Source organism: Haemorhous mexicanus, chromosome 17 (assembly GCF_027477595.1).
Source record: "Haemorhous mexicanus isolate bHaeMex1 chromosome 17, bHaeMex1.pri, whole genome shotgun sequence".
Classification (NCBI taxonomy): domain Eukaryota; kingdom Metazoa; phylum Chordata; class Aves; order Passeriformes; family Fringillidae; genus Haemorhous; species Haemorhous mexicanus.
In genome coordinates this window covers 8807238-8832438 of record NC_082357.1, presented here as the reverse complement: position 1 = coordinate 8832438, position 25201 = coordinate 8807238, and the positions used below count along the sequence as shown (strand labels likewise).

At 38.5% G+C, this 25201-nt stretch overlaps 1 protein-coding gene across 2 annotated transcripts in view; it reads right to left on the bottom strand.

Moving 5' to 3' along the window:
* VPS35L (VPS35 endosomal protein sorting factor like) overlaps positions 1 to 25193 on the bottom strand; it is a 43638-nt gene extending 18445 nt beyond the window's left edge. The window contains exons 1-24 of one of the 2 annotated variants that reach the window (XM_059862085.1): positions 25135 to 25193; positions 23143 to 23242; positions 22068 to 22235; positions 21634 to 21756; positions 21252 to 21276; positions 20162 to 20238; positions 19435 to 19563; positions 16197 to 16281; positions 15180 to 15239; positions 14530 to 14626; positions 14092 to 14139; positions 13004 to 13097; positions 12427 to 12504; positions 11930 to 12052; positions 11198 to 11244; positions 9341 to 9452; positions 9017 to 9133; positions 8623 to 8676; positions 8139 to 8219; positions 7225 to 7287; positions 6075 to 6160; positions 4997 to 5077; positions 2668 to 2731; positions 608 to 706 (exon numbers count right to left, since the gene is read on the bottom strand). In XM_059862085.1, the coding sequence (XP_059718068.1) occupies positions 608 to 706; positions 2668 to 2731; positions 4997 to 5077; positions 6075 to 6160; positions 7225 to 7287; positions 8139 to 8219; positions 8623 to 8676; positions 9017 to 9133; positions 9341 to 9452; positions 11198 to 11244; positions 11930 to 12052; positions 12427 to 12504; positions 13004 to 13097; positions 14092 to 14139; positions 14530 to 14626; positions 15180 to 15239; positions 16197 to 16281; positions 19435 to 19563; positions 20162 to 20238; positions 21252 to 21276; positions 21634 to 21756; positions 22068 to 22235; positions 23143 to 23242; positions 25135 to 25151 (2028 nt within the window). In that variant the 5' untranslated portion in view covers positions 25152 to 25193. Of the gene's footprint in view, positions 1 to 607; positions 707 to 2667; positions 2732 to 4996; positions 5078 to 6074; positions 6161 to 7224; positions 7288 to 8138; positions 8220 to 8622; positions 8677 to 9016; positions 9134 to 9340; positions 9453 to 11197; positions 11245 to 11929; positions 12053 to 12426; positions 12505 to 13003; positions 13098 to 14091; positions 14140 to 14529; positions 14627 to 15179; positions 15240 to 16196; positions 16282 to 19434; positions 19564 to 20161; positions 20239 to 21251; positions 21277 to 21633; positions 21757 to 22067; positions 22236 to 23142; positions 23243 to 24825; positions 25111 to 25134 lie in introns of those variants that run through there. The other variant, XM_059862084.1, reaches the window with a different exon arrangement.
* Positions 25194 to 25201: the final 8 nt, after the last annotated feature.

The following is a 25201-nucleotide window of genomic DNA, read 5'->3' as shown; positions in this document are numbered from 1 at the left end:
AACATGACTCAATTTGTGAAAGTAAACTTGTTTTATTCAAACCTTTAGCTTATCATTTCCATCCCAGCTATAGTGCTGTCACCTCCTTGCTAGCATAACAATCATGATTTCTAGCTAACACAGATTAAAAAAACCATAAACCAAAATAACAAAAGGATTTAAGGGAAGATACAATGTTCCAAAGGCATCAGAGGCAGCTAATGCACACCTGTGACTCAATATAGAGAAGAGATTAACCTTCCCAAGCCCAGCAGGACTCTGCCTGGATCTGCAGCCAAACACAGTCTAATCTTTCCTAGATGGAGGATTACAGAAGAAGCAACCCAAATTCTGAATGCACAAAAGTGCCATTTATTTTATTATACATGAAATCTCTTGCAAGGTAGCCTGTTTTCTTTGTTGCAATGATATCATGCATGCCTGTCAAGCAAGAACTTCAGAGTGTTTAGGGGGATAAAACCAGAGATGAGAACAAAGTTCACTTTATAAACACCTGATTAAAATACTTCAGACTTCTTTTGCAATAGACCAATAATCTGAGCAGGGAATGGGAGAAATAAAAATATATCCTCATTTATTAAGGAAATGTAGATAAACTGTGGCTTACATGAATCAGCTGGACTAGAACAGGCTCCAGATTGCAAAACATTGACCTGGCTTCAACATAGAAACTCAGCTGTTGTTCAAAGTCACGGCCAAATGAAACCTGTAAGAGAAAAAAGGCCCCAGACTTTATCACTGTAGCCCTCAAATATCTGTAAAACTGCATGCAGATAAGCCACAGCTCTTCAAAAGTCAAAATCCCCCTATATTGCTAAGGAGAAAACCCAGCAGTAGCAACAAACAGCAGTCAGAGAATCTCTGCTCTTTTAACTGTCTGCAATACTTGAGCTTCAGGGAAACATAAAAGTTTTAGTGTTTTGCTTTTTTGGGGTTTTTTTTGTCTATACTCCACATGATGGTCTACTTTACAGATCAAGTGTTTTTCAAGAAAACAAAATTTAAATCCTGTTTGTGAAGTGTTGTCAAAACTAGCACAACTCTTGATTCTATACTGAAGAGACAAAGGCTTGGTTTTCATCATACTTAGAAAGCATGACAAAAACCCCCAGAATAACAGAAAGAGATCTGTGAATCTGTATTCAGATTCCTCTAATTTCTAGTTGATAAAGGGCCTCCAAGAGAAAACAGCATTTTTCCTAATCAGAAAACCAGTAAGAAAAGCAGGTTTTCCTCAAGTTTAGTTAACCAATACATGCTTATAAAGTATGGCAAAAGTCTGTAACCTTGCATTCTGGCAGGAAAGAAGTCAAAAAACAACCTTTGTGTGAGAACAACCCTCTTCCAACCCTGTAGATTTAAAAACACCCAAGTGCTGTCAGCTGGAGTGTCTCAGCTGTCAATTAAAAGCAGAGCATGAGGAACAGTCTCCAGGCAGTCTACATTTATGTATTCTACAGCAATTTTTTTTTCTAATAGAAGTCAAGGTTGCATTATTTATTATTTCTCAAGTCACATGCAAGAATTTTTTACAAAATTAGAATAAAATTTACATTTAATCCATACAGTGAAAGATCAAAGCAACTGCACCAGAAAACAAAGGATTGCTGCTCACATTACAGACAACTGTCTTTGCTTTTCCTCTATTTGTACAACTGCTGATTCTTGAGTCCTAGTCTCAAGAAAACATATCCAAAAATATAATTTTTTCCACCAAAAAGACTGACTGTAAGGATGATTGTAAGAATTTCTTTTCCCTCCACATCCTAATGTGTGCTGGTTTAAATTCATAAATAGTCATTTTGCTGCTATGGGATTTTTCCCCCCAAACCAGGACTATCAAGACATATCAAATTTTGTCCAATGCAAGAAATCCTCCTGAAGGAAATTCTACTGCATGTAAAGCTTAATAAAGCAAGACTATATTAGAACATTAATTAGCAAATTATTATAGCTGAAGAAAAAGCAACCATCTAGAGTAAATCCACAGAACTGCAACAAAGAACAAAGAGGACAAGTAGGCAGAGAGCCTGACAACTCTGTGTGAAAGGAAAACCAGGCACTGACAGTATGTGGTTAAAGAACACAGAAAGCTTGAGAAAGTCTCCCTATAACACCCTAACATCTCAAAACCAACAGAGACCAACAGAAGATTTACTGGAATAAGACTGAGGAATGGCTTAAAGACTAATTTGAAGACAGAACAGCTGGGGTTCTCCTGGGACTGCTAATTTAATGATACAAATTGTCTAATTTGTAAATTAAGATAAACAGAGAGAGAATAGCAAAAAGTTACACCTATTTTGTATTTTTGAAAGCTGGTAATTGGTTCCATTTAGAGCCAAGTAGTGGAACTTCCTTCACATAAACCAGTGCCCTGTCTGATGCTTCAGCTGCTGTTTAACTTTAAAATATGTGTTCTGTTTTACAGGAGATTTACAAAACTAGCAGAGAATAGTAATAAATAAACAACATGTGTACTTTAAACTTTCATCTTGCACCAATCAGCTTCAGCACTGTGTGACATTTCTTTGAACACAGACACACTGATTTCACTGCCTGTGGTTTTCAGTGCTCTCAGCCACACAGGCACCTGCTCCTCATGGGCATCTCACCAAAATCCCAGCTCTAAGGTGCACCCAACACTTGCCCACAATTGTCACTCACCATTTTTATGAATCCATTTATCAGAGCTGCTAACATTCTTTTCTCATCCTCAAGTGTTAGTGCACTAGGAAGAAAAATTATTTGGTAAATTTTTGAATATTGTTTATCCTACTTATCTATAGAGGTTCAAATTATACATAATATTTTATAATTTTTTCTGTATAAAACTATTTTTTTCTATTAATATCACCAAGTCAGCCATGAACCAAACTAGATTATAGATTTTTAAAAAAGTAAAAATTGGTGAGAGTCTTTAGGTTCTCTAAAAAACTCTGACTTTGGCATGAGGAGGAAGAAGCTACACTATTGGTTTTTATTGTGGCAAACAAATTGCTTCAGTCTTGTGCTGCAACATGAGAACTTGAGTAAGAATTAAGTCTAAAAACCTAAAGAAATTACTAAGCCTATTCTTAGGAGAAAGTTATTTAAGGAATAAAGCTTTTGAAATACCCTTTAAATATAATACATTGTATAATACAATAAACACACAAGTTTATTCTTTCGTTTGGGGTTTGTTCTGTTTAAGGTTTTCTGTTTTAACTAACCTTGCCTCAGAATTTAAAAATAATTAACTTCACCTTACTACAGTGCTGGTTTTCTTTGTGTTTTAGTAAGCACTGAACTAAACTGATATGTAAAAAAGGAGTTTCTTTTCAAAACTATCACAGATACCTATTCTACATCAAGAGTCGTAAATCTGATTTGAAACAAATTTACATCACATAAAAATCCAGTCAGTCAAACCTGCTTGACTGAAAATGGATGAACAAAAAGTTAAATTACAATTAACTAATACAATTGAATCCCTTGGCTATTATATGCTTGGCTCCAGCTTTGACCTTTAGTGTATCAGTTACCAATTTCCAGCTCAGACACCAGATGGAAGAGAACAATAGTTTTACTATACAAATTCAGTAAGGGAGGAAAGAAAACCTCAGCATGATGAGCTCATTAGTGCATTGCCAATCAAAAGAGTCAACTGATGGGCTCTGAAAGGCTCAGAAGGCTTGTAATGAGATCTCCAGGTCAGTAATAGGTTTCCAGTTCAATTGTGCATCAGACCCCTACCAGTCAAAGGCTGTTATCCTCCAACAGCTGTTACAGGGGTCAGCCAGCCCCACACAATGGGCTGGGAGTTTCCTCAACCAGCATGCAAAAACAGATGCAGGAGTTAGTTAAAAATAACTGGAATTTAGGATGATTTACCGAGACAGGTACAACCATCTTAGCTCAAGGAACTGCTGGTTTAAGGGATTTTAAATGTCCCAGTAAAATATCAAATTGTTTTGGCAAAGTGTCAGAGAAGCACCAATATGGATTGCTATAAACTGCTTTTTTTTTTTAATAAGCTGGTTTAAGTACAATATATTGTTCTATTTAAAGGCTGAAGTGGCTTTTAGTGCAACATACAGCCAAATAAGGTACTCTAACCCAAAATAAAGCACTCTAGCTGGTATAAATTTGAATTACATGCTAAATCTGACCTCTTTATTGACAATAAATCTTGCATTCATGGCCTATCAAGGAAGAGAAAGTTTTAAGTTCCTTTGCAGCATCTGCCATACTAAGAATCTCTGGGCTCAGAGTGGAAAAAGAGTGGCAAAATTCAACCCAAACCAGAAGGAAAAAAAGGTTTGTCCCCTTGAGAGCTAGAATTTGCAGCATTGTGATGCTGGCTCTGTTTTCAGTCAGACACAGATTTTGGTGTGATTTTTCCAAGTTACCTACAAACCTCACTGCTTTCCACACAGCACAACAGGGTGCAACAGGGCACAGGGGATCCCAAACAACCTCAGCTCTCAAAGCCAAGGGCAAAATAGGAGAGGAGGAATTAGGGGAAAGATATAGATGGTGTAACAGCTTCTCAGTTCTAGCTTCCCCTATTGAAGTTCCTAGAGATCTTCCAGGTATCCTTTTAAAGATTTCACACCCTTTGTAATGGCTGAAAACATTGACCCACAAAAAGGTGTAACTGAGGATGGCAATCTGTGCTTGGATCTCAGAAATAACTTATTATTCACTATAACTCAACTATTACATTGTTTTCACCCTCAAAATGTTTTGAAGATTGGATTGTAGAGTGTCTCTGCTTCACTGGAAAGCTACAAAACCACTGCTACTTCCTTTTTAAAATTCTGCTTCAGTATTCAAAATACAGCAGTAATTAAAGAGCAAATGGTACGTGCTGCCACTTCACTGCACAGCTCTTCCCTCAGCACTAATTGGATTCATGTCTTAATCCACCTTGAAACAAACAGCCTCAGAAACATGAAACCACATCAGGCAGCCCCAGTGTGCTGAGTGAGAGCTCAGGAGAAGTTCCTCTTACTTCACAGAATCGTGCATTGTCTTACAGACGTGCAGCAGGGCGTTGAGTATAACGGGATCCTTCGTCGGCTCCTGCTGGTGCCTACAAAGGGTGGCAGAAAAAGTGATGAACAATCCTGCTCTGTCAAAATGGAAAACAATGACTGGAGTGACACCCATTTAATGCATCATTTCAATCACCAGCACTGTATGACACTGCACAGGTTTTAAATTCATTTGTGAACCAATGAACACCGATGATCACATGGTTAATATAGGTAGAATTGCAATAAATGCCAGCCAAGAAATATTATCTTAATATACACATTTGCATTGCCAAGCCACAGACTCTGACTCCTTAAGGGACACAGTAAGGTGGACATGTGATACACTGAGGCAATCTAAGAACATTAAAATAAAACAATCCTGGATTTACCAAGATATATTTTAATTTCTCAGCTACTCAGGGACAGGCAGGAAGGATCAGTGTCAGGTTTAGGTACAGAGGCACATGTGCAGAGCAGCTCCACTAAGATGATTAAGGGGCCACAGCATCTCTCATTTCTTGGCAGTAAAGCCAAGAGAGGTGGCCCCATGTGCCCTAGGGGAGAGAAGGCTTGGGGGGCTCAGCAGTGAATATAAATACCTGAAGGGAAGGTGGAAATGAGAAAAAGGTTTCAAGAAACCTGTTAATTATTTGAAAAGAAGAGGACTGCTTGACTTTCAGAACAGTTGAATGTATTTTCATTTTCTAAGTCAATTTTCAACTGCAGCAATACTCTATTCTGTGCTGTCACACCAACTGGAATGTGAAAGAAATGTCATAAACAACTAAGGCAACACACAAAAAAATAAGCTCAGAGAACAACTATTCTGTTAACCCACAGCAAGTCAGCATCAATATAATTACTTCAACTTTCTTTGTGAACAGTCAAACAGTCCATCCACAGATTAACAAAACTGACACATTTTTCTTTCCCATTGCCTGGAACACCTTCTTAAATTAAATAGCCAATATACTGCCTTCTCTTCCCTAGCCATCTTTGAGTAAGTTTCCCAGAGCCTCCAGAGAGCATTTCACTTCAACAGTCCCCACTTACTTAATAAAAGATTCCATAATGCACTTGCAAACCTCCACTCTCACACTTTCCTTCTGGAACATATCCAGAAATGGCAAGAATTTCTCCTGAAAGCACAAATACATAAACAAGTAAAATTAGGTGTGTTACAAACAACACACTAAAACAATAAATATTAGGGTAAGTTTTATAAGCACAGCTGTTTTGGTAAAACTATTTTCATCTGTTTTTAAAACAGTAATTAGGATGAAAAGGATGAAAAAGTGGAACTAATGGAAAAGGACTGATGGCTGAAAGATGTATCAATTTATTGATTGCAGAGATGCAGAAGGGAACACAAAATACAGAACTGTCTGAATCAAATGTTGCACTTTATTTTTAAAAGCAATCATATGCTTCAAACAGCTTAGGGTCATCACAAATTCAGACATCTATAGGGAAAAAAAGGTAAGATATTATATGCAATTAAAATAGTCTACATATCATCAACAATTTCACATCTATCCAGAGCAAGTTAAGAAGGTCTAAGACATACAAATTTCCTTCAAAAAACAAGGGTCTAGGTTGTTTAACATATTAAAACACTTCATTTCTGTATCATTTCAAGAATATAGCAAGGGTAATTATCCAAGCAATTTGCCAACAAGACTTGACCCCAAATCCAGAGCATCAGTCTCGAGTTTCACTCTTCAAATGATTTCTGCTCTGTGACACACACTTGCTGCCTTTGTTTCTATTTTTCTACCTCATACAGAGTCTCTGACCTCCCTGAGTTCCACTTTGTTCCAATGCCAAGTGCAAGTGCTAGGAGAGGGTATGATAAGTATGTGTCATAACACAGAAACAGTTACCAGCAATTACATTAACACACACACAAATAAATGGTATTGCATCTTCCACTGACTGCCACTTATGCCACAGTAACAAATAAACTTAGAGAATTTAACAGCCTAATGAAATAAGTATAGAAAACTGGAACTGGAATAATAAGTGCTTAAGTGGTAAGCAGCAGAAAGCTCACAAAATATATCTGCACTTAGCTACTTGACAAAATGTCCCTGAATTCTCTGAACTTGTAAACAATCTAAATATCCCAGTCAAGGTAAAATCTCTTGCAGAAAAACTGTCAAACAGTTCTTCTTAAAAATTTATTAAACAGAATATTACTTACCACTGAAAAAAGCAGAGCAAAGTCATAGATATAGGTAATAACTTTCTGAATAATTGACTGCAGCTAAAGGGGAGAAAAAAGAAAAGTTTAAAAGAGGAGAAAACTATTGTAATATGAGTTAAATTAAGACTGTCCACACCAAAGATTATTCTTCTTTAGTTATTCATAGAAGACTCTTTTGAAAGATGCTTCAAGCATTCAACATTTCTTTCCCCAAAGTGGGGCAAGCTGTAGCTATGCTGTTCCTCCACACTTCTCCTACATACCCTTCAGAACCCATATTGAACAGAGGCTGGCTGACCAGCCTGCCCAGGCTTTATTTGTTCTTCACTTCCACAGCTGGGCACATTTTTGTAGAGTCTCCATGTCCTCCAGCTCTCCGCACTAAAAATCTCAGCCAAATAATCAAAGAAAAAAAAAAAACTCAAACCAGTTTGTTAAATCTTCTTTTGTAGGCACTTTTTCTATCCTCCAAGTAACCACAAAAACCTTCTCAACTAATCCATATCTCATTTGGCATTCAGTGTCAAGAACTGGACACAACAATTCACTGAAGCCTTGACAATGCCAAGTAGAGATAGATTGTTTTGTGGTTTATTTCTGTTTGAACAGCTTATCATGATTGCTAATTTCCTTCAGCAAACACCACTGTTGAAGTAGGAGCTAACTCTTGCTACTTCTAAATACATAAATCATTCAAGTCTAGCATTTCTCAGAATTAAAATATTGATGTGCATGGAAAAAAAGGAGAAATAAATCACAGCATTACAGTCTTCCAAGAGGCTTTCCAAATTGTAGCTAGTGTTTAAAAATAATTATTTTGTTATAAAAGTTATCAGCAAAGTTTAAGAATTGATTCAATTTAAGAAAATGCACATCAGATTTTCACAGATTTGGCAAAATAAACTCTTTACCTGTGGGTAAGCTTCTTCAAATGCTCTGTCAGGAGTCATGTGTTTGATAACATCAGCCAGAACTGTATTGACCTCTCGCTTCTGTGCAGCAAAAAACAAGGTTACAAAATGAAATTGGCACATAAATCAAGTCACTAAACACCAGTTGAGCTGGTTAATTTATTTCCATTTGCCAAAGCAGCAGCTTTTTACAGAGCTCTAGTTAAGCCAGGAACTTTAACCATAGCTCCAATAAATCCTTATTTAAACTGATCCAACTACCTTTAAAACAAAGGATAAGAAATGTTCAGTGTTGTGGGGTAGTAAAGCTTCAAAGCTGCATCTTTTTTCCCCATTCATCTTTCATTAAAGGAAACACATTTTTTCATTCCTACACATTTATGCTGAATAGTCAAAATCTTTCCATCTTTAATACCAGACTGCTAACACAGCCACTTAGTCTGTATCAGAAAAATTCAAAGGAAACAAAGTAATTTTCACCTACCGTAAAATGTCTGCAGGTATACTCCACCCACACTTCAGCACAGTTGATATAATCCTAGAAATACATGTGCTCATGACTACCAATATTTGCAGGAGACTGAGAAATACACTTGCAAAAATTACACTTAAAAGAATTAACTACTGAGGTATGATTCATGTAGACCTAAAGATCTAGAACCCAAAAGCTGAATTCATGTAAAAATGTTATGTAAAATTGAATTATGCTTCAGCAGAGCTGAGAAAAGCAGAGATGATCCAAAGATATTACAGCCATCACTTATTTTTTTGCAACTGTGTGTATTTAGAAAAGGTAAACAATGTCATGCCTGAACAACTGGCTACAACTTTGCTCTAAACACAGAGTCAGTAGTGAAACAGAATGGACAGTAACTCACCTGTGGGTTCTTCAGCTTGGTTATAACCTTCCAGGCTTCATTTAGTATTTGAAGGCGATCATTTTCAGGAGGATCAGCCAATGCCAAGTTTAATCCCAGGGAGCGAAAAAGGAGATGCTGAAAGTTAATGAGAAATTTTTAATTAAAAGCAGACAATGCACGTCCATCCAAACTGGTCTGGCAGGTACAGTGTGCAGAAAGATTCTCAGATCAAACCACTTTGATAATTTTATTCAAGTGACACACAAGTTATGTAGGCAACTAAGAGCATAAAGACCTCTGTCAAAGGAAGGGAATTGGTACAAATTAGATAGAAAATGTTACCTTTGGGAATCCAGACTCATCACACTCTTTAATCATGCCAATGAAGTCCATTGATCTCGCAGCAATAAACTCTGCTCTGAACGCCGACATCACTGAATTCAACAGCAAAGCACTGCCATGAACAACACAGATCAATACAGCTCAACAGCAGCTCAAAGTCAGTAGTACCTGCTTTTACATTAGTCTGAACTTCCTAGACTAACAACTGTGCAGCATCTATCATAAATTCTAAAAAAAGAAAGAGAATAAGGAAAAAAAGAACGTCACACAAATTGAGCTTACTTTGATGAGGATTAATGATGCATAAGCAAAACAAGAAAACATTAAGCCACCAGATAAGGAAAGGTAACCCAGCCTGTAAAATACTTCTTCCACACAGGTGTTTTTGAAGCCATCATTTTAGCAGGAATTTACTAGAAATATCAAGAAAACCAGGAGTAGCTGACATTTAGAAACTTACTCTCTAACTACAGTTCGGAAGAATTCTTAGGGAGGGCAAATTCCTATTGACATTTTTCTTAATTAATTATAAATGCATTATAAAAGCCACATTTCTAGCAGCTGCATTGATAGGATTAAAATAAATCCAAAGTCATGGTCATGTGATTACTGGCAATGACATATTTAGACATATAAAACACATCTTCTGGAACAGGTATAGTGGCATTTCAATCAAAACCACCATTTTATGGAAGTCAAATCTGCAATCCTTCATCCATGCCATTACTCCAGGTAATCACTATTTGCCAGCCAGGTCAGTTACCTCTGGCAGGAGAGGTGAAAACTCTGCCAGACTGACAGAGATTGAAACAGCCTGTTCACTGTGTTAAGCTACAGTTTAGTCAAATCATTTGTACAGCTGTATGACAGAAGAAAAGGATGAATTCAGCAAATAAAGATTAAACTAGCTAAAGGACAGCAGGAAACAAACAGGAATACTGCCTATGAACTTGAAGTGGTCACACTTGAGCTTTGTGGAAGCAAACAGTCTTCCTGCACAGAAGAGAGCATCAGACAGTTCTATGCAGCCTCTCCTAACTTGCCTTCCCTCACACTCATGTCTGACCTATACCCTCTGATACAATACCACTTCCACAGCCCGTTTTTTAAATCATGCTTTCCCTCACTCCTTAGCTCAGTCACAGTATGCTGGCATTCCTCAGCTAAGTGGTTAACACATTTTAGTTACTCAGCTGCTGCAGAACTGGACTGTGCAAAGCACATGAGAAAAAAAATAGCAGAAAACTTTCACAGAACTCAGCCAAGCTACCCAGTAAAATGCACAGAGAGGAGCCCATCAGCAGGCCAGTTTGCATTCACAAAACCCAGTCAGTACATCCAACTTTCAGACCAGACCATCCTCCTGAACACAACTACCCTGCACAAAGGCTTCTAGGAGACATTTGAGATACTAATTTTAATGCTGGAAAAAGCAAATCCCTAAGTATTACCACCTTCCAAAGGCTGCAGCAGCTTTACAACGAATGCATGAATGGCCTGACTGTAGCCACTGGAAGACAGGGGAAAGAAGGGGAGGAAAACCCAGAAAAGTGAAGCAAAACCAGGCATCAGAGACATGGCTAAGGGAGAACACATTAATGTCCTAGACTTTGGCTGAGGAGCCAGAATGTAGCAACCAAGTTAAACTAATTAACTTTAGCTTGACAAGTAATCTACCATATTTCAGAATTCATCTCTGGAAAACAGATGTTCATAATCATGATTTAGTACGCTACTGGGAGAATGAAAGCTGCACTATGCATGCAAATGTTTCCAAAAGAGGAAGAGAGAACATTATTCCAGGGACTCAGGGGTACTCATTACAGACTCCTGTCTTCTACACTCTGCCACACTTACTTGTTCCCCAACTTTTTGCATCTCTCCATCATCTCAGTAAGCAGAACCTGGAACAATAATTTATTAAAATTAGTGAATAGAGACTTTGCAAATATATTCAGCTTTATTTACTGTACTGAAATCTACTAAAAGCTGTTTTAATTACCTTCCCAATACATTCCAATAGTCCTGTTTTATCCTGTATTTCCAGCACAAAAAACCAATGGTGTAGCTAAACATAAAACACATCTTCTGGAACAGGTATAGTGGCATTTCAATCAAAACCACCATTTTATGGAAGTCAAATCTGCAATCCTTCATCCATGCCATTACTCCAGGTAATCACTATTTGCCAGCCAGGTCAGTTACCTCTGGCAGGAGAGGTGAAAACTCTGCCAGACTGACAGAGATTGAAACAGCCTGTTCACTGTGTTAAGCTACAGTTTAGTCAAATCCTTTGTACAGCTGTATGACAGAAGAAAAGGATGAATTCAGCAAATAAAGATTAAACTAGCTAAAGGCCAGCAGGAAACAAACAGGAATACTGCCTATGAACTTGAAGTGGTCACACTTGAGCTTTGTGGAAGCAAACAGTCTTCCTGTACAGAAGAGAGCATCAGACAGTCCTATGTAGCCTCTCCTAACTTGCCTTTCCTCACCCTCATGTAAAAACTGACTGAGGGGTTGTTTTTCAGTAGGCAAAATTAACTCTTCACCACAACTTTAGTATTGAGCATGACCACATTCACTTACATCTGGAGCATGGTATGCAATACACTGTAAAATCCAGTCTATAGCAGGAGAATACAGGGTCAAATACAAGGGGATCTCCACACATTGCACCACCAGCTGGTTCTGAACTGTATCTCCATGGATCTGTTGAAATAAGAGACAAAACTGTGTTGCTGTGGAAAGGTATTTAATGGGAGATATGATAAACTGGTTAAAGTTTGTATATGAATGGAAATGAAGCAGATGATAGCAAAAAGGTACAGACATTCTGAAGCATTCCTTGCAAGCTGGGAGAAAAATATCAAGCTCCTAACATATATTATTCAAGTGTGGAAACATGCTGAATAGAGCAGTCTCTACTTACGAGAATATAGGTAAAGTTTCCCATACTATATCTGGATACAGCAACACCCTTAAATCTAAATTTGAGAACTTCTAAGATTTTTTTTTAAGTATGTGGCAGTTTGTTTAAAGAGTGTATTTATCTGATTTTGCAAATAAAACACTTATTTGCTTACTTGTTTAAATGTTAGGAGAAAGTCAAAAAAGTTTTTATTCAGGCTTTCTTTGAGTTGTGGTGCCACTTCCATCCCAACCTGTATTAAAAGAAAAAGATTTTATTGGCATCTATCAGTTCTCCTTCAGAGTGAGATAAAAATGCATTTGCTGAAGGAATACACAAGTCACACACATCAAATCAACAAACACCATTTAATCACATGCTTGTGACTGATTATTTCCTTGCTTACTATTACAGTCTTGTCCACTTACAACCACCCTGAGGCAGTTACAGCTGTTCTTAAACATCATCCTAACATCAGCTCCAAGTACATGTAAGCACTGAGGAAATCAGTGTCTACTCCAGTGCACTGCAGCAGCCTACTGCAGCACAGAAAATTAGTCTTACTTATTACAAACACTTAAAGAGAGATTCCCCATTTGAAAACAGAAGAGAAATATTTTTTTGTTTGTTGGTTGAAAGGAAGAGACAGGCTGCTGACTGCTTGAGATACAAGTGGTGGTTCCTTGAAGCAGTGGCAGCACTGGCTTCAGGAACTCTTTGGTACAGATGAGAGGAGGTAAATGACAGCCTACCCTGCAGAGGTATGCTCTGGCATAGACTGCCACCAGTGGATCTCCAATTCCTCTGATCATAGATGTTAACCGTGGCAGGCACTCCGAAATGCCCCTGTTTGTATCAGAAATGAAAATGAGCTCCAACAGAAAATAACAGAATTATATCCCCTACAGATAACTTCAGTAGCTGCCTTGTACACTAACAATTGAGCATGAGTTCTAGAAATATCTATCAAAGAAAAAGGATACTAGCACCAAAATTTATTTCATAACTAAAATTTCTGTGTACAGTAATGCATCTGCTATATTCAAATTGCAGTATTTGCTATTCAGAACAAGACAAATACAACTAAAAAACTCTTCCTCCAGCTTCAAGAACAGCAGAGCTATGAAAAAACTTAGTGTAAGGAAAGCAGATGCTCAAAGCAGAACTGGCAGAACTCCTTCCATGTCTCATTTTCCCACAGGTCCTTTTTGACAGAGCTGTACTAGTGCCTGGATATGAGGCCCACTAATTCCAGTAAAAGAACTGCTTTTTAGGGATAATAAAGTTGTCCCTATAGTAGCAATTTGGCTTCCAACACTCATTTCAAAATACAGCTGAAGAAGGACAATTACAAGGGAAGGAACATTTTCTGCTCAGCAGCTGGCACTGTTTGGCAAAACATTAAACTAATACCAAAGATTTCAACAGATAGTGGTTCATTGCTCCTAAATTATTTCTCTTACTCTGTCTCTCCCAGTATGATATCAATATTTTCCTTTCAGTTTTCTACCCTTTTTCCCACACTCCTCATGTCAACAATCTTCCCTTCCCTCCACCCCCAGAAGGCACTGCTTTTCAATTTGCACTGGGATTTGGGACACCTGATGTCACATTTGTACACAGGTTTGAACACTGAGAGCACTGTTGTATTTCAAATTATATCACAGTTCACCTTTAATTTTTTCATGGTATTCTCATTAAAAATCCCAAAATCTCTCTGTACTGCTTCTTCTCAGTTCTACTAAGACCCTACCCACCATTAATCACACACCTCTCATCTTTAATTCATTTAATTAGTGTTGCCCATTCCCTTCCTTCCCATACTTAACACTATTCTTACGTTTTGGAGAGGAACTTATTGCACTTCAGTATTGCTGCTTCCACATAACTACATTGAAACCAAGTTAAGGAACAAAACTGAAAATCCATAAGCAAACATACACCAAATGGATATTGACCAAACTATTTTAAAGCCTTCTGTAATTAATGTCACTACACTTTGCTGTATTTTGAAATTTATCTACAAGATTTTGTTTCAAAGTTTTTCATACATCATCTCTGTCACTGCCAAACTGCTCAGAGCCAATAATTAAGCATTCAGTTGACAATGAAACATGACTCAAAAGTACATTCAAAATATACAGCCTGAAAAAAATCAAAACAAAACCAGTATAAACATCAGATCCTGTGGGTTTTATTGAAACAAACATGTTCACATTTGGAAAAATCTACAAAAAACCTGCAGACACACTGTGAGGGTTTCATTTGACAAGGATACAATCTGGGAATAAGTTCTCTGATTGAAGCAATCTTGAAAAACCAGTTTAAGCAAGTTTCTTTAGCTGTATCGTTAACACTCTCTGGAGAAAAGTTATCTGAGAAAAAAACCAACCCAGAAATAGTTACATCCTTTCTGGAAACAAGTTACTCTTCAGGTTAGATTATAAACTGTTTTCTCTTTCCACTCATCAAGAAATTAGGTGCACAATAATAAACTAGGCAATACATCTGCTTCTCAGCTCTCTTCAGCAGCAGTCAGAGCTGAGTACATAACAAGAAAAAGGTTCAATTTTGTAGTAAATAACATTTCAGAACCTGAATTGATGCACTTGGAGCTCATCTCAGAGCTGCTACTGACAAATCCTACCTCTGCCTCTGCTCTTCCAAAATCAGAAATTGTAAAAAAACAAAGAAAATACAGAGAATCTGTAACAAACATCTATACAAATCTATAATGACTGGAAAGCATACAAAAGAGACTTAAACACTCAAATACTTGATTTTAAAAGGCTAATATAAATTTTAAATAATACTATTGCAGTAAGTAGGAAATACTGAATATGGACAGAAACCTTGTCTCTATTTAACCTTCCTCAAGGCTGGACATGGTTTTTTCCTGGAGCTCAGTGGAAACAAACACAAAGTTACCTGGCAGAGAGACTCGGTTATCCACACACATTGACAGAATTCTTTCATACACCAGTTTGCCTGGTTAAAAAAAAAAGAATGACACAAAAAAAATCAAAACAAATTAACAAACTGTAAAAGACAAAATGCTGGTACAAAGGTTCCTTCACAACATACAATGAAATTAGATGGAAAAAACTCCCTAGAGCACTGACATTTTGCTGCCCTCTAGTGAGGCTGAAGTGTTCAGTGTGATTTTGCACCTCTCACACTATAAAAACATCCTCTGGCTCCCTGAAGTGCAGAGGTAACACCCAGGTCAGATTTCTCCCAGGCCAGGAAAGGACAGCTGCTGTCCTGACTTTGCTGAGTTTGGATACTGTGTTATCTCTAGCAGCCTTCAGCAAGTAGGAAGGAGCATAAAGAGGAAGCAGGACCTGAAAAAACAATTGGATCTCTGTCGTAGCATATCCTGCTGGCCCCAAAATACCCTTCAACTTTCAATACCACTGTGAAGATTTTCCATAACATGGCAGAAAAATAAGAGAGTCACATGAAGTGGATGACAATTTCACTTACAAGTTTAAAAATATATTAAAAAATCAATAACTATATTCTCATAGTCCCTATTTAGCCAAAGAAAACTTTCTGACTTCTATTCTTCAAAATACAAAAACAATGAAATATTGAGCCAAAAGGATGCTAAAATCCAAAATATTTTTATAATAACAGCGTGTTTTTAATTTCAAAATGCAGAGATCATGATTTTTCTTAACATTTTGCTCTAGATATTCACTAATACATAAAGCACAGAGTCACAAAATTAAATCTTTTTCACTTAAGGACTGTGATCTAAGGAGATTTTTTACAATTATATACCATGTTTATCACCAGTGTCTAAATGTTTATGTTGGACACATTCCATGTTAAAACTAGAAGTCATTTCAGGCCTTTCTGGATAACTTTGATGCTTTCTAACATTACAAAAAATAATCTTATTAACATTTGTGTAGTAAGACTGGCACTGTAGATACTTACCAAAAGTATCAAGAATATCTGTAATTAAAACAAATTTGCTTGGATAAAACTGGATTACTGTTGTGTCTGAAAGAAGCTTAGAACACTAGAAGGAGAAAAAAAAGAAAAAAAACAAAGAAACATTTTTAGAGGCCAACACAAGTTTGTGGTTTTACTCCAGAAAAGCTGGAATGGATGAATACCCACAGGTGGAAAGGGCCAATATGAATGATGAAGCCAAAGGCACAAGGACATCTAACATAACAGACCATGGTGCTTGTTGTGATTTTCAGGTTATTCTTCATTTCCAGAGCTACACAGACTTGGTTTTCCTTTATACAGGGAAATCTACAATGCAGAGTTTCAGCTGGCCATGAAGATCTGTGCATTTGTTCAGACAAGACAAATTCTCTCCCAGACAAAGCATTAAAAGGCACTTCTTCTCTAAAATCACTTTTTTTAAGGATGCTCTTCAGTTTTCCACCATCTCTCTAAGCATCCATATCAAACAGAAAATGTGATATAGATAACATTAAGAAACAATTTTAGAAGTGTAGTTAATGAGCTTTCCAATGCATTTTTGCAGCTCACATAACTAGTTCAGACATTCTGGAAACAGGCTGAGCCACAGTCAGCTCCAGGGAGGACTCTGTAATCAATCACCACCCACTGGCACACAACCTGATCATGGCATTTGGACTGCAGTGATGGCTGGAACAAAGTCACATTTGAAAATGTATTACCCACTTAGTTCTCCTCTCATTGGGTGTTCAGGCCAGGAAGGAACATGTTCATTGATTGTATGACTTTAAAATACACACTGAGCAATGAGGATATTTCCAAGATACTTAATAAAGCTATACTTTGTTTTCTAAGGTTAAACTGGAGTCAAAAACTTTGACAGGTTACTCACAAAAAAAAAAAAAAAAACAAAAAAAAACCAAAAAAAAAAACAAAAAAAAACCCCAAAAAACAACCAGCCTCTACCAAAAGAAAACAGGTGAATGACTGACTGGGGAGAGAAATCTTCCTTCCTTAAGACAAATGTGCCCTCTGGCCCTCTGGTCTCTAAGGCTGACAATAGTTTCTATGAGCTCCATCCTTTCTCTCTCCTTCACCAGGAAACAGTTCTTCAGTCTCAGTGGAATAAATAAAGTTTAAACTTTTGTTACATTTCAAAAATCCAGGAAGCAGTCCAATACCTCACAAGACTGCTCTATTTAAAGAAGGAAATCACAACATTTGAACATGCTTAAATAAGGGGCACACTTAGTCTTTTTGCTTTATTCATCAGAGTAACTTGAAGAGTGCACCAGAAAGACAGCTGAGAGCATTTACATCCTCCAACCACAGCAGAATCTTGCCTGCTGTGTGGTCAGTCACCTTCAAAGAAAGGTAACTCAGTAGCTGTTCAGGACCTACACACAGCACAAACATTTGATTCCCGTTTTTCTTAGAGCTCACACACATAATCAACTTAGTTCAGCTTACTCTAAGTAGCTTTGCATACTCCATCTTGACAAGTAAAGTATCTTGCAAAAAGCCACTTGAGGAATCACAGAATCATAGAATTGTTTAGGTTGGAAAAGACCTTCAAGGCTGTTGAGTCCAGCCTTTAAACCATCTCTGCCAAGATCACCAATAAAAAATAGCCCAAGTGCCACATCTACACATCCTTTAAATACCTCCAAGGATGGTAGTGCCACCACTGCCCTGGGCACACAGGTCCAGTGACTGAGAACCCTTTTGGTGAAGAAATTTTCCTAACCAGAAGCCAAACTCACTTCTCCTACTGCATACTAATCAGTGTGTAATAATGACAGACTATGTATAAAACTACAGCCTGATGCCAAGAGAACTGCTGAGCTCTCAGAGGATACAGCACTCTGCAGGAAGAAGCACAACAAGTAAAATTCAGTGAGGGTTCTACCCCATCCTGATTTATAACTACAGAATTACTATCCTTCATGAAAATTTTAAATTCATTAATTACCTATTTCATTCTTAGGCAATCTTTCAATTAGTGATGAGCATCTGCAGCATTAAGTGCAAAGTGAACAACACTTTAGCAGAGGTAAACACATTCAGCTTTGGTACCACTTTCCTAAAAGGAAGCACTGGATCCCATGTTAGAAACTGTATTATTTCAGAATTGTTTGTGAACCAGTTGCAAAAGAACATATGAAAGTATCAATGCACAGATTATCACTGCATTGTCCCACAGATATATAAATATATGTATTTCACACAAAGCACTGTAAGTACAGTACATCCCTGCTGCTTTTCTTCTCATCCAAAGACCACAGTCACACTTCACAATCCTATATATGGATTTTTTTTTAAATAACAATAATAGTGCTGATTTCATAGTATTACAATAGTACATTAGTCACCCTAGGTCAAATATAATTGTTTGATCTCACTTCATTAATGTTTCATTTCCTTTTCTGTCTTTACCACAATTTAAGATGAAATTACTTCAAGTAGTTTTCACAAGAGTATCCAGAATGACCAAAAAAATCCTGACTTTATATAACCCCACTGGATGACTATGAGCATTACATCAGTTTTACAGCTTTTAAGGATGTCATTATCTCATCTGTCCTCTGCTGCACTCTGCCTCTGGCCTTTTTTAAAGGCCAAGCCAAACAAAAGAGCATTTAACTGTCCTATTTCCCCATGCCCTCCTCAAAGCACATCACCCCAAATGACCCAAAGGAAGACCATGGACAAGTTCTCAAACAAACAAACAAAAACCAACCCCATACACCCAATTTTAAAAATCTGGTGCTGTTTTGGGTAGCTTGCTAAGTTCCTAAATCCCTTTATTTAATTGCCCTGCTAAGTTTGGATGGGTAAAATGATGATGTTCAAAAAGCCATTCTGGTATTATTTGTAGGGGGGCAAGGGGCTGAAGGGGAAGAGGACAGGAAAGGAAATTACATGTCCTATAAAGAGCTGATCATCACTACATGGTATTTGTTCTAACTACCCTTAAGCAGGTAACATTTCCACATCTGTCATTTGGTGACTCATTGAGAATTCCCACCCACATAACCTAGTCAAAACCAATATGTAACAACAAAGCTGAAAATCCAACTAATGTCAGAAGTCATAAAACTCCAGAAGAAATGTGCTTCAGAGAAGAACAAAAAATAATAGAAAAAGAGTAGAAAGACTTCTTTTCCCAAGAAGGAAACTGGACAAGTTATTTCACCAAACTCACTGGTTCTGCATAGAACAAAAACATAAAACTGACCTGGATGACTATTTTCAGAGCTTTTACTTTCTGATCAGAGGACCATGCATCCTTTAAAGACTGGTTCAGTTCTTCAATTCTGTTCATGTAATCCTGCTGAGTCAAATTCAACAGCTCCTTCTGTGATCCCTGGCAAGAAAACACAAACTCCCTTAATAAGAGCAGGAGGGAAGGCAGGAGAGTGCTGTTACTATGGACTCAAATCACCACGCTGAGGGGTTTATTACAAATTATTGCTGTAAAATTTATTACAACTTCCCTTCAGGTCTTAGGAAAGTAGGTTATGAAACACTTACCCTTGCACAGTAAAATACTGCAGCTTGAGAAATAACTTCAGTGCTCAGTATTTCTATCAAGCTCATAATTGTAACTTTAATTAAACTCAGGTAGACATATGCAGCTTCTTCAACAGGGCAACCAGAATTATCAGATGTTAACATTATGGGGCTCCACAAAGTTTTACAGCAGTAAGAAGGTAAATCAACAGCAACAAATCAGGTAAATTTTCAAATCACAATTTCTAGTGATACAAAAATATGACTCTGCCCAAATCCTAAAACAATAAGGATTAAAATCACTAGAGAATTCCCACAGAAAGTACATACTTACCTAAATGCTGCACTTGCAGAATCAGGACCTTTTAAAAAGGTTTCACAAAAAATTTTTATTTCACAAATTTCTTTCACTGTTATAATGATGCTGTAATTTCATCAGAAAACTTTCTCACCTCTTCCAGATCATCCAGTTCTTCTAACCTTGTCCTCACTTTTTCAGAAACTGCCGAACCAGTAGTGGTGGCTTTTCCTGCAAAAAATTACAGATTTAAGTTTCTTTAAAATTTAAACACAGGGACTTCCAAAGAGAAACAAACCTGAAGGAGCCTGACATGGACAAGTCAGCTTCTGTGACAGAAGACAGGTGGTTTGATTCCTTCGTGACTATTCCTGAAGACACACATCTACATACCTACAGTGCATTCAGTTTGAACAGGCAATGACAAGTGAGCAGAACTGAATATGAGTGGATTTTTCTGCAAGTTTTACTGGTAAGAAAAGAAGCACCAGACAGAACCATAGGATAGTTAAGGACAGAAAAGCTCTATGGAGGTCTGTGTCCAACTCTCCTCCTCAAAGCAGGTCCAATTCTGAAGCTATAACAGTTGCAAAGGGTTGTATCCAGTCAATTTAACAATATCTAAGGATACAGATGTCACACTCTGCCTGCACATTCAGTTTCAGTGTTTGACCATTCTCATTTCAAAAAAGTGTTTTCTATTTTTGCAGATGCTGAAATGCTGCATGTTTATTCATATAGAAAAATTCTGATTTACCATGCGATGATTACCTAGCCCAGATTCTCTTTGCTAGAAAACATGATTAAATATTTAACATTTGGTTCTTTTTTAAACACCCAGTACACAGTTGAAATCACTTCACTTTCATGTAAAGAGAATAAGTGAACAAGTTCCCAAAGGACTTGTTTGCTTTCCTTCCAGCTAGCAGAAGAGCTGATAAACATGATCCTCAAAACATCATTGCTCAGTTTAAATGGAAGAAAGTTTTAAGCTACAGTGGAAGGCAATGCAATGAAATAATAACAAATTCATCAGCCCATAGGAATAAAAGGCAAGGTGGTCAGGGGGCTTATTTCCAATAACTATTTTAAACAAACATCCAGACATCTTATCCATAAAAAAGCAAGGACCATGGTGTCAGAATGGAGGAGGCAGGAAATCACATTTCAATTGTTCTTGACCACAAACCTGTCACTGCACCCTGCCTCAAGCAATCTCTGTTACTGATAAAGAAAGTGCTCACCTTTTTCAGATCCCATGTAGAGATTCTGCAAAGAAAGCAGTAAAAGCAGACTGTTAGAAAACATGGACTCACTAGCATTGCAAGAATGCACAGGATAATTACACTGCTAATCAACCCTCTAATCATTTAGAAGTAGATGCAAGACTAGAAGTTATTTGCATGGTTACAAAAAGACAAAGTGATGGCTTCTAAATATCAAAAGACTTGGACTCAGCTCTAAAACAATCTTCACAAGTAAGAGCTTATGATTCAGTTTTCTACAACATTAAAACTGAAATTTAAAGGACCAGTATTTACCCATGAAAGAATTATAAAATAGCAGTATCTAAAATCCATTAAAGGTCTAGTACAAATAAAAACAACTGTGGCAGCCACCACTTACAATAGAAAGCTTCTCTGTTGTTGTGTACCTAGCAAGGATTTCACCACGTTTGCTTGACCATGGTTCAAAGTCACTTCCCACTGCTGAGCTCTCATCTTTATCCCGTTTCCTTCGTGCACCATCCTGTTACAGGAGCACAAGTGCAAAAGTTAAATACAGATCTGGAAAAACAAGAGGAGGCTGATAAAGGTCAACTTAATGTTTCAAGTGCTAGCTGATCCTTTCAAAAGTTATAATATTTTTAAAAATCCATATTTAAATAAATATGTCAACATAAACCAGATAAAAGTAGGTAAATAAAAAAGAATATTCTATTAATATGATATATTTCCTATATTATGCTCTTCACTGGTGAGACAATACATTTTATCCAGGGTTGGCTTTATGGTTTTGGTTTTCTTTTACTTAGTTGAGCTAGTAGCCCTCAGAGTTACCGTGGGAGGAGCAGCAGTCACAGGATCTGCAGCTGCTGCAAACAATGACAAGGGATCAGTGCCATCCAGCACACTGCTCAGTGGGTCCATCACTGAACTGGAGGAAGAGGAGGAGGTAGAAGAAGTGCTTCCCTTCCTGTTCATCTTCTTCGTCTTGGATTCAGTAACCTAAAGAAAAATTCAGAACTGTTAAACCAAAAGGCTTTCTCTTCCCTCACTTTTCTTTAATTCTTTTCCTTCCCCCTTTTCCCTGAACCTAAAGAAAAATTCAGAACTGTTAAACCAAAAGGCTTTCTCTTCCCTCACTTTTTAATTCTTTTCCTTCCCCCCTTTTCACTCTTCAGAAGAATTTCCACTGCTTTTTTTTTTTTCTCCTTCCAATTCTAGGTCTACAAAATTCTAAGAACAACCACTCTGAATATCTTTCTAGTACCCCTCCTCTATTTTATTAGGTTTGTCTTTGTCCTCCCAACTCTTTCTTGCTATTTAATTTCATCTTTACTTTTCTCCTACGACACCCAAACCTGGAACATCAAATCCATACCTCAGGCCAACATCTTCTCTTCCTACTGACCTTCCTGAGCAGAAGCTGCTGCCCATTTATCATTCATTAGTGGATAACTCATCTCTTTGAAGCTGATTTTTTTTTGGTACATCTTTAAAAGCCTCTTACACATCAAAGAAATTATAAATATTTTAAAGTACACAGCTGACTGGAAGCTAACCCAAAACCAAACCTTACATCAAGCAATTATGCAAGTCCATTTGTAATGCAACAATTTGGTTTTAAATTTATCCATTATTCAGCATTTAATGCAACCAAAAAAACCTACAAGCTGGAGGTGCTGTATTTGTCAGGAGAATGTTTCTGACACATAACAGCACCAGTAAACTTCTCTGAAGGGCAAACAGAATAAACCCTGATGCCTCTAAAACAGGCCACTAATACAGAAAGCAACTTCACAAGCACCACCACCAACCTCAAAGCCTTTTTCTTTTAAAGGGACAGATGTAAAAAGAGGAACACAATCAGTCTGAATTCAGATTTGTTTTCCAAAAGGACATACAAACTCACTGTAATGGGTTTCAAGGGATGGTAATCACCAAAATCCAAGGGTACAGATTCCAGCTTGCACACTTCAGATTCTGACACATAGTTCCTTGATCTTGCGTGCCTTAAAAAGTAAAAGTGAAGGGAAAGTATATATGGATATAAATAACCACAATAGAGAAGCATATCCTACATCTATGCCTATTTACAAAAAAATAGCATACTGAAAAATAAGCAAATAAAGATCCAAATTTCTCTCTACTGAGAAAAAACTAAAACTGGAGAAATTTTACTTTCAGCCATTCAGTTGTACTCTTTTTAGTCTTTGAAACATGCAGAGCTGCTAACTGTTCTTTTTCATTCAATATCCTGAAAATGTTTATAGCACATCCTCAGCTGAATGAGGAAAATCAGGGGATACACAAAAAATTCTTTAATCAAACTCCTAACAAAAGCAAACAGCACTTTCCCCACACAACACACACCTTTCCCACTAGAATTAATCCAAACTTCCAAACAATTCCATTCCTACTCAAAGCCATAACTCATTTGGAAGATTTTCAGCAGCACTAAGCAGCCAGCTGTTCTACAATACCATGCCCAAGTTTCCTTAATAATTAATTACAAATTAGGTAATTTACAGTTGTGCCACTCCGAGGAAAAACTTTTGATATCTAATGAGATAGAGCAGAGCAAGAGAAAGAATCCAGTGAAATCTACATGCTTATTTGTTTTCTTGATCTCCAGTTCCTTTTTGCTGTTGTCCCATTGTTCAATGACTCTTCTTGCTCATTTCCATCATGGGTCTAATCAGCACCTGGGTGGAAAATCTTCCAAACTCTTTCTGGCTACACAATTGTAACATTTCTTTAACTGCTGAGAGCTCTCTCAGCATCCCCAAGCCAAAATCAACTGCACTCCAATTAGTGTAAGCACCCTGGACAAGTGCACACGGTACTAAGACACACATGGGAGTGAACAAGAGCTGCAAACCCTGCAAATAACTCTTTAAAAATTACATTTTTTACAATGTGGCTATTCAAGTGATAAAACAGCTTGTAACAGAGCTAATACAGAAGTTCGCTCTGGCATTATGTTCTGATTACTTTCCAGGGAAAGGAGATTAAGCATTCCTTTCCTGGCCACAGCAGCGCAGCCAGCTTTTGAGATGAAATAAAAATAAGACTCTGGCCAAGCTGGGGTTTCATCCTCTGTGCATCCTGCATGATTACACCCCTGCTTCAGCTGCTCTTTTAACAGTGGGTTTGGTTTCAACCTTTCCCACACACGAGCACCACTGCAATTGGCACCACTCTGCACCTCTCTACCCCTAAAGAGCCTGTGAAAGATAACAGAGGCTAGATGTGCTGGTGTCGGTAAATACACAGCAGGAGCCCCCCAGCTCCGCCGGCGCGCTGCGGGGCGGGCGGGCGGGCGGGCAGCGGGCCCGAGGTGACCCCGCCCGGAGGCGGCGGCCGGAGCGCTCCTGTCCCGCTCCGAGCAGGACACGGTCCGTGACAATACCCTGGCGAAAGCCAGCGGGGCTCGGGGAACTGCTGCTCATTGTAGGGGAAATAACGGGAGAGCAGCGGCCGTCGCGCCTCCCCGGCTCACAGCTGCGGCTCCATCCCTCAGCAGGGCTGTGCCGCCGGCCAGGCACCCGCCTGGCTCAGTGTAAGGCCAGGGTCTCACAGACGTGATCTGTACCTCGGGTGTATCAGACAGCAGCGCCGGGCTGAGCTCCCACGGCAGCGGAGCCACGGCACGCAGCGCCCCGGCTGCCCCCGTCCCGCGGGGGTCCCAGTCCCCCCAGGCCGAACTGCCCCGAGCCCCGCGGGAGGAGAGGCCCCGCACTTTCCCCTCTGGCACATCTTTGGCCGCCCCCGCCTTAGCTGCCCGGCTGCGAAGGTCGCCAAGCACGACGGCAGCCCTCGCCCAGCCGCGGGGACCCGCAGCCCCCCGAGCCCGCCGGCCGCCCCGCGGGGCACAGGCGGCTCCCGGAGCCCCCCGCCTCACCAGGGGAACGCGGCCATCTTGCGCCCGGTCACATGACAGCGCGCGCCGGCCGCGCCTTCCGCCGGCA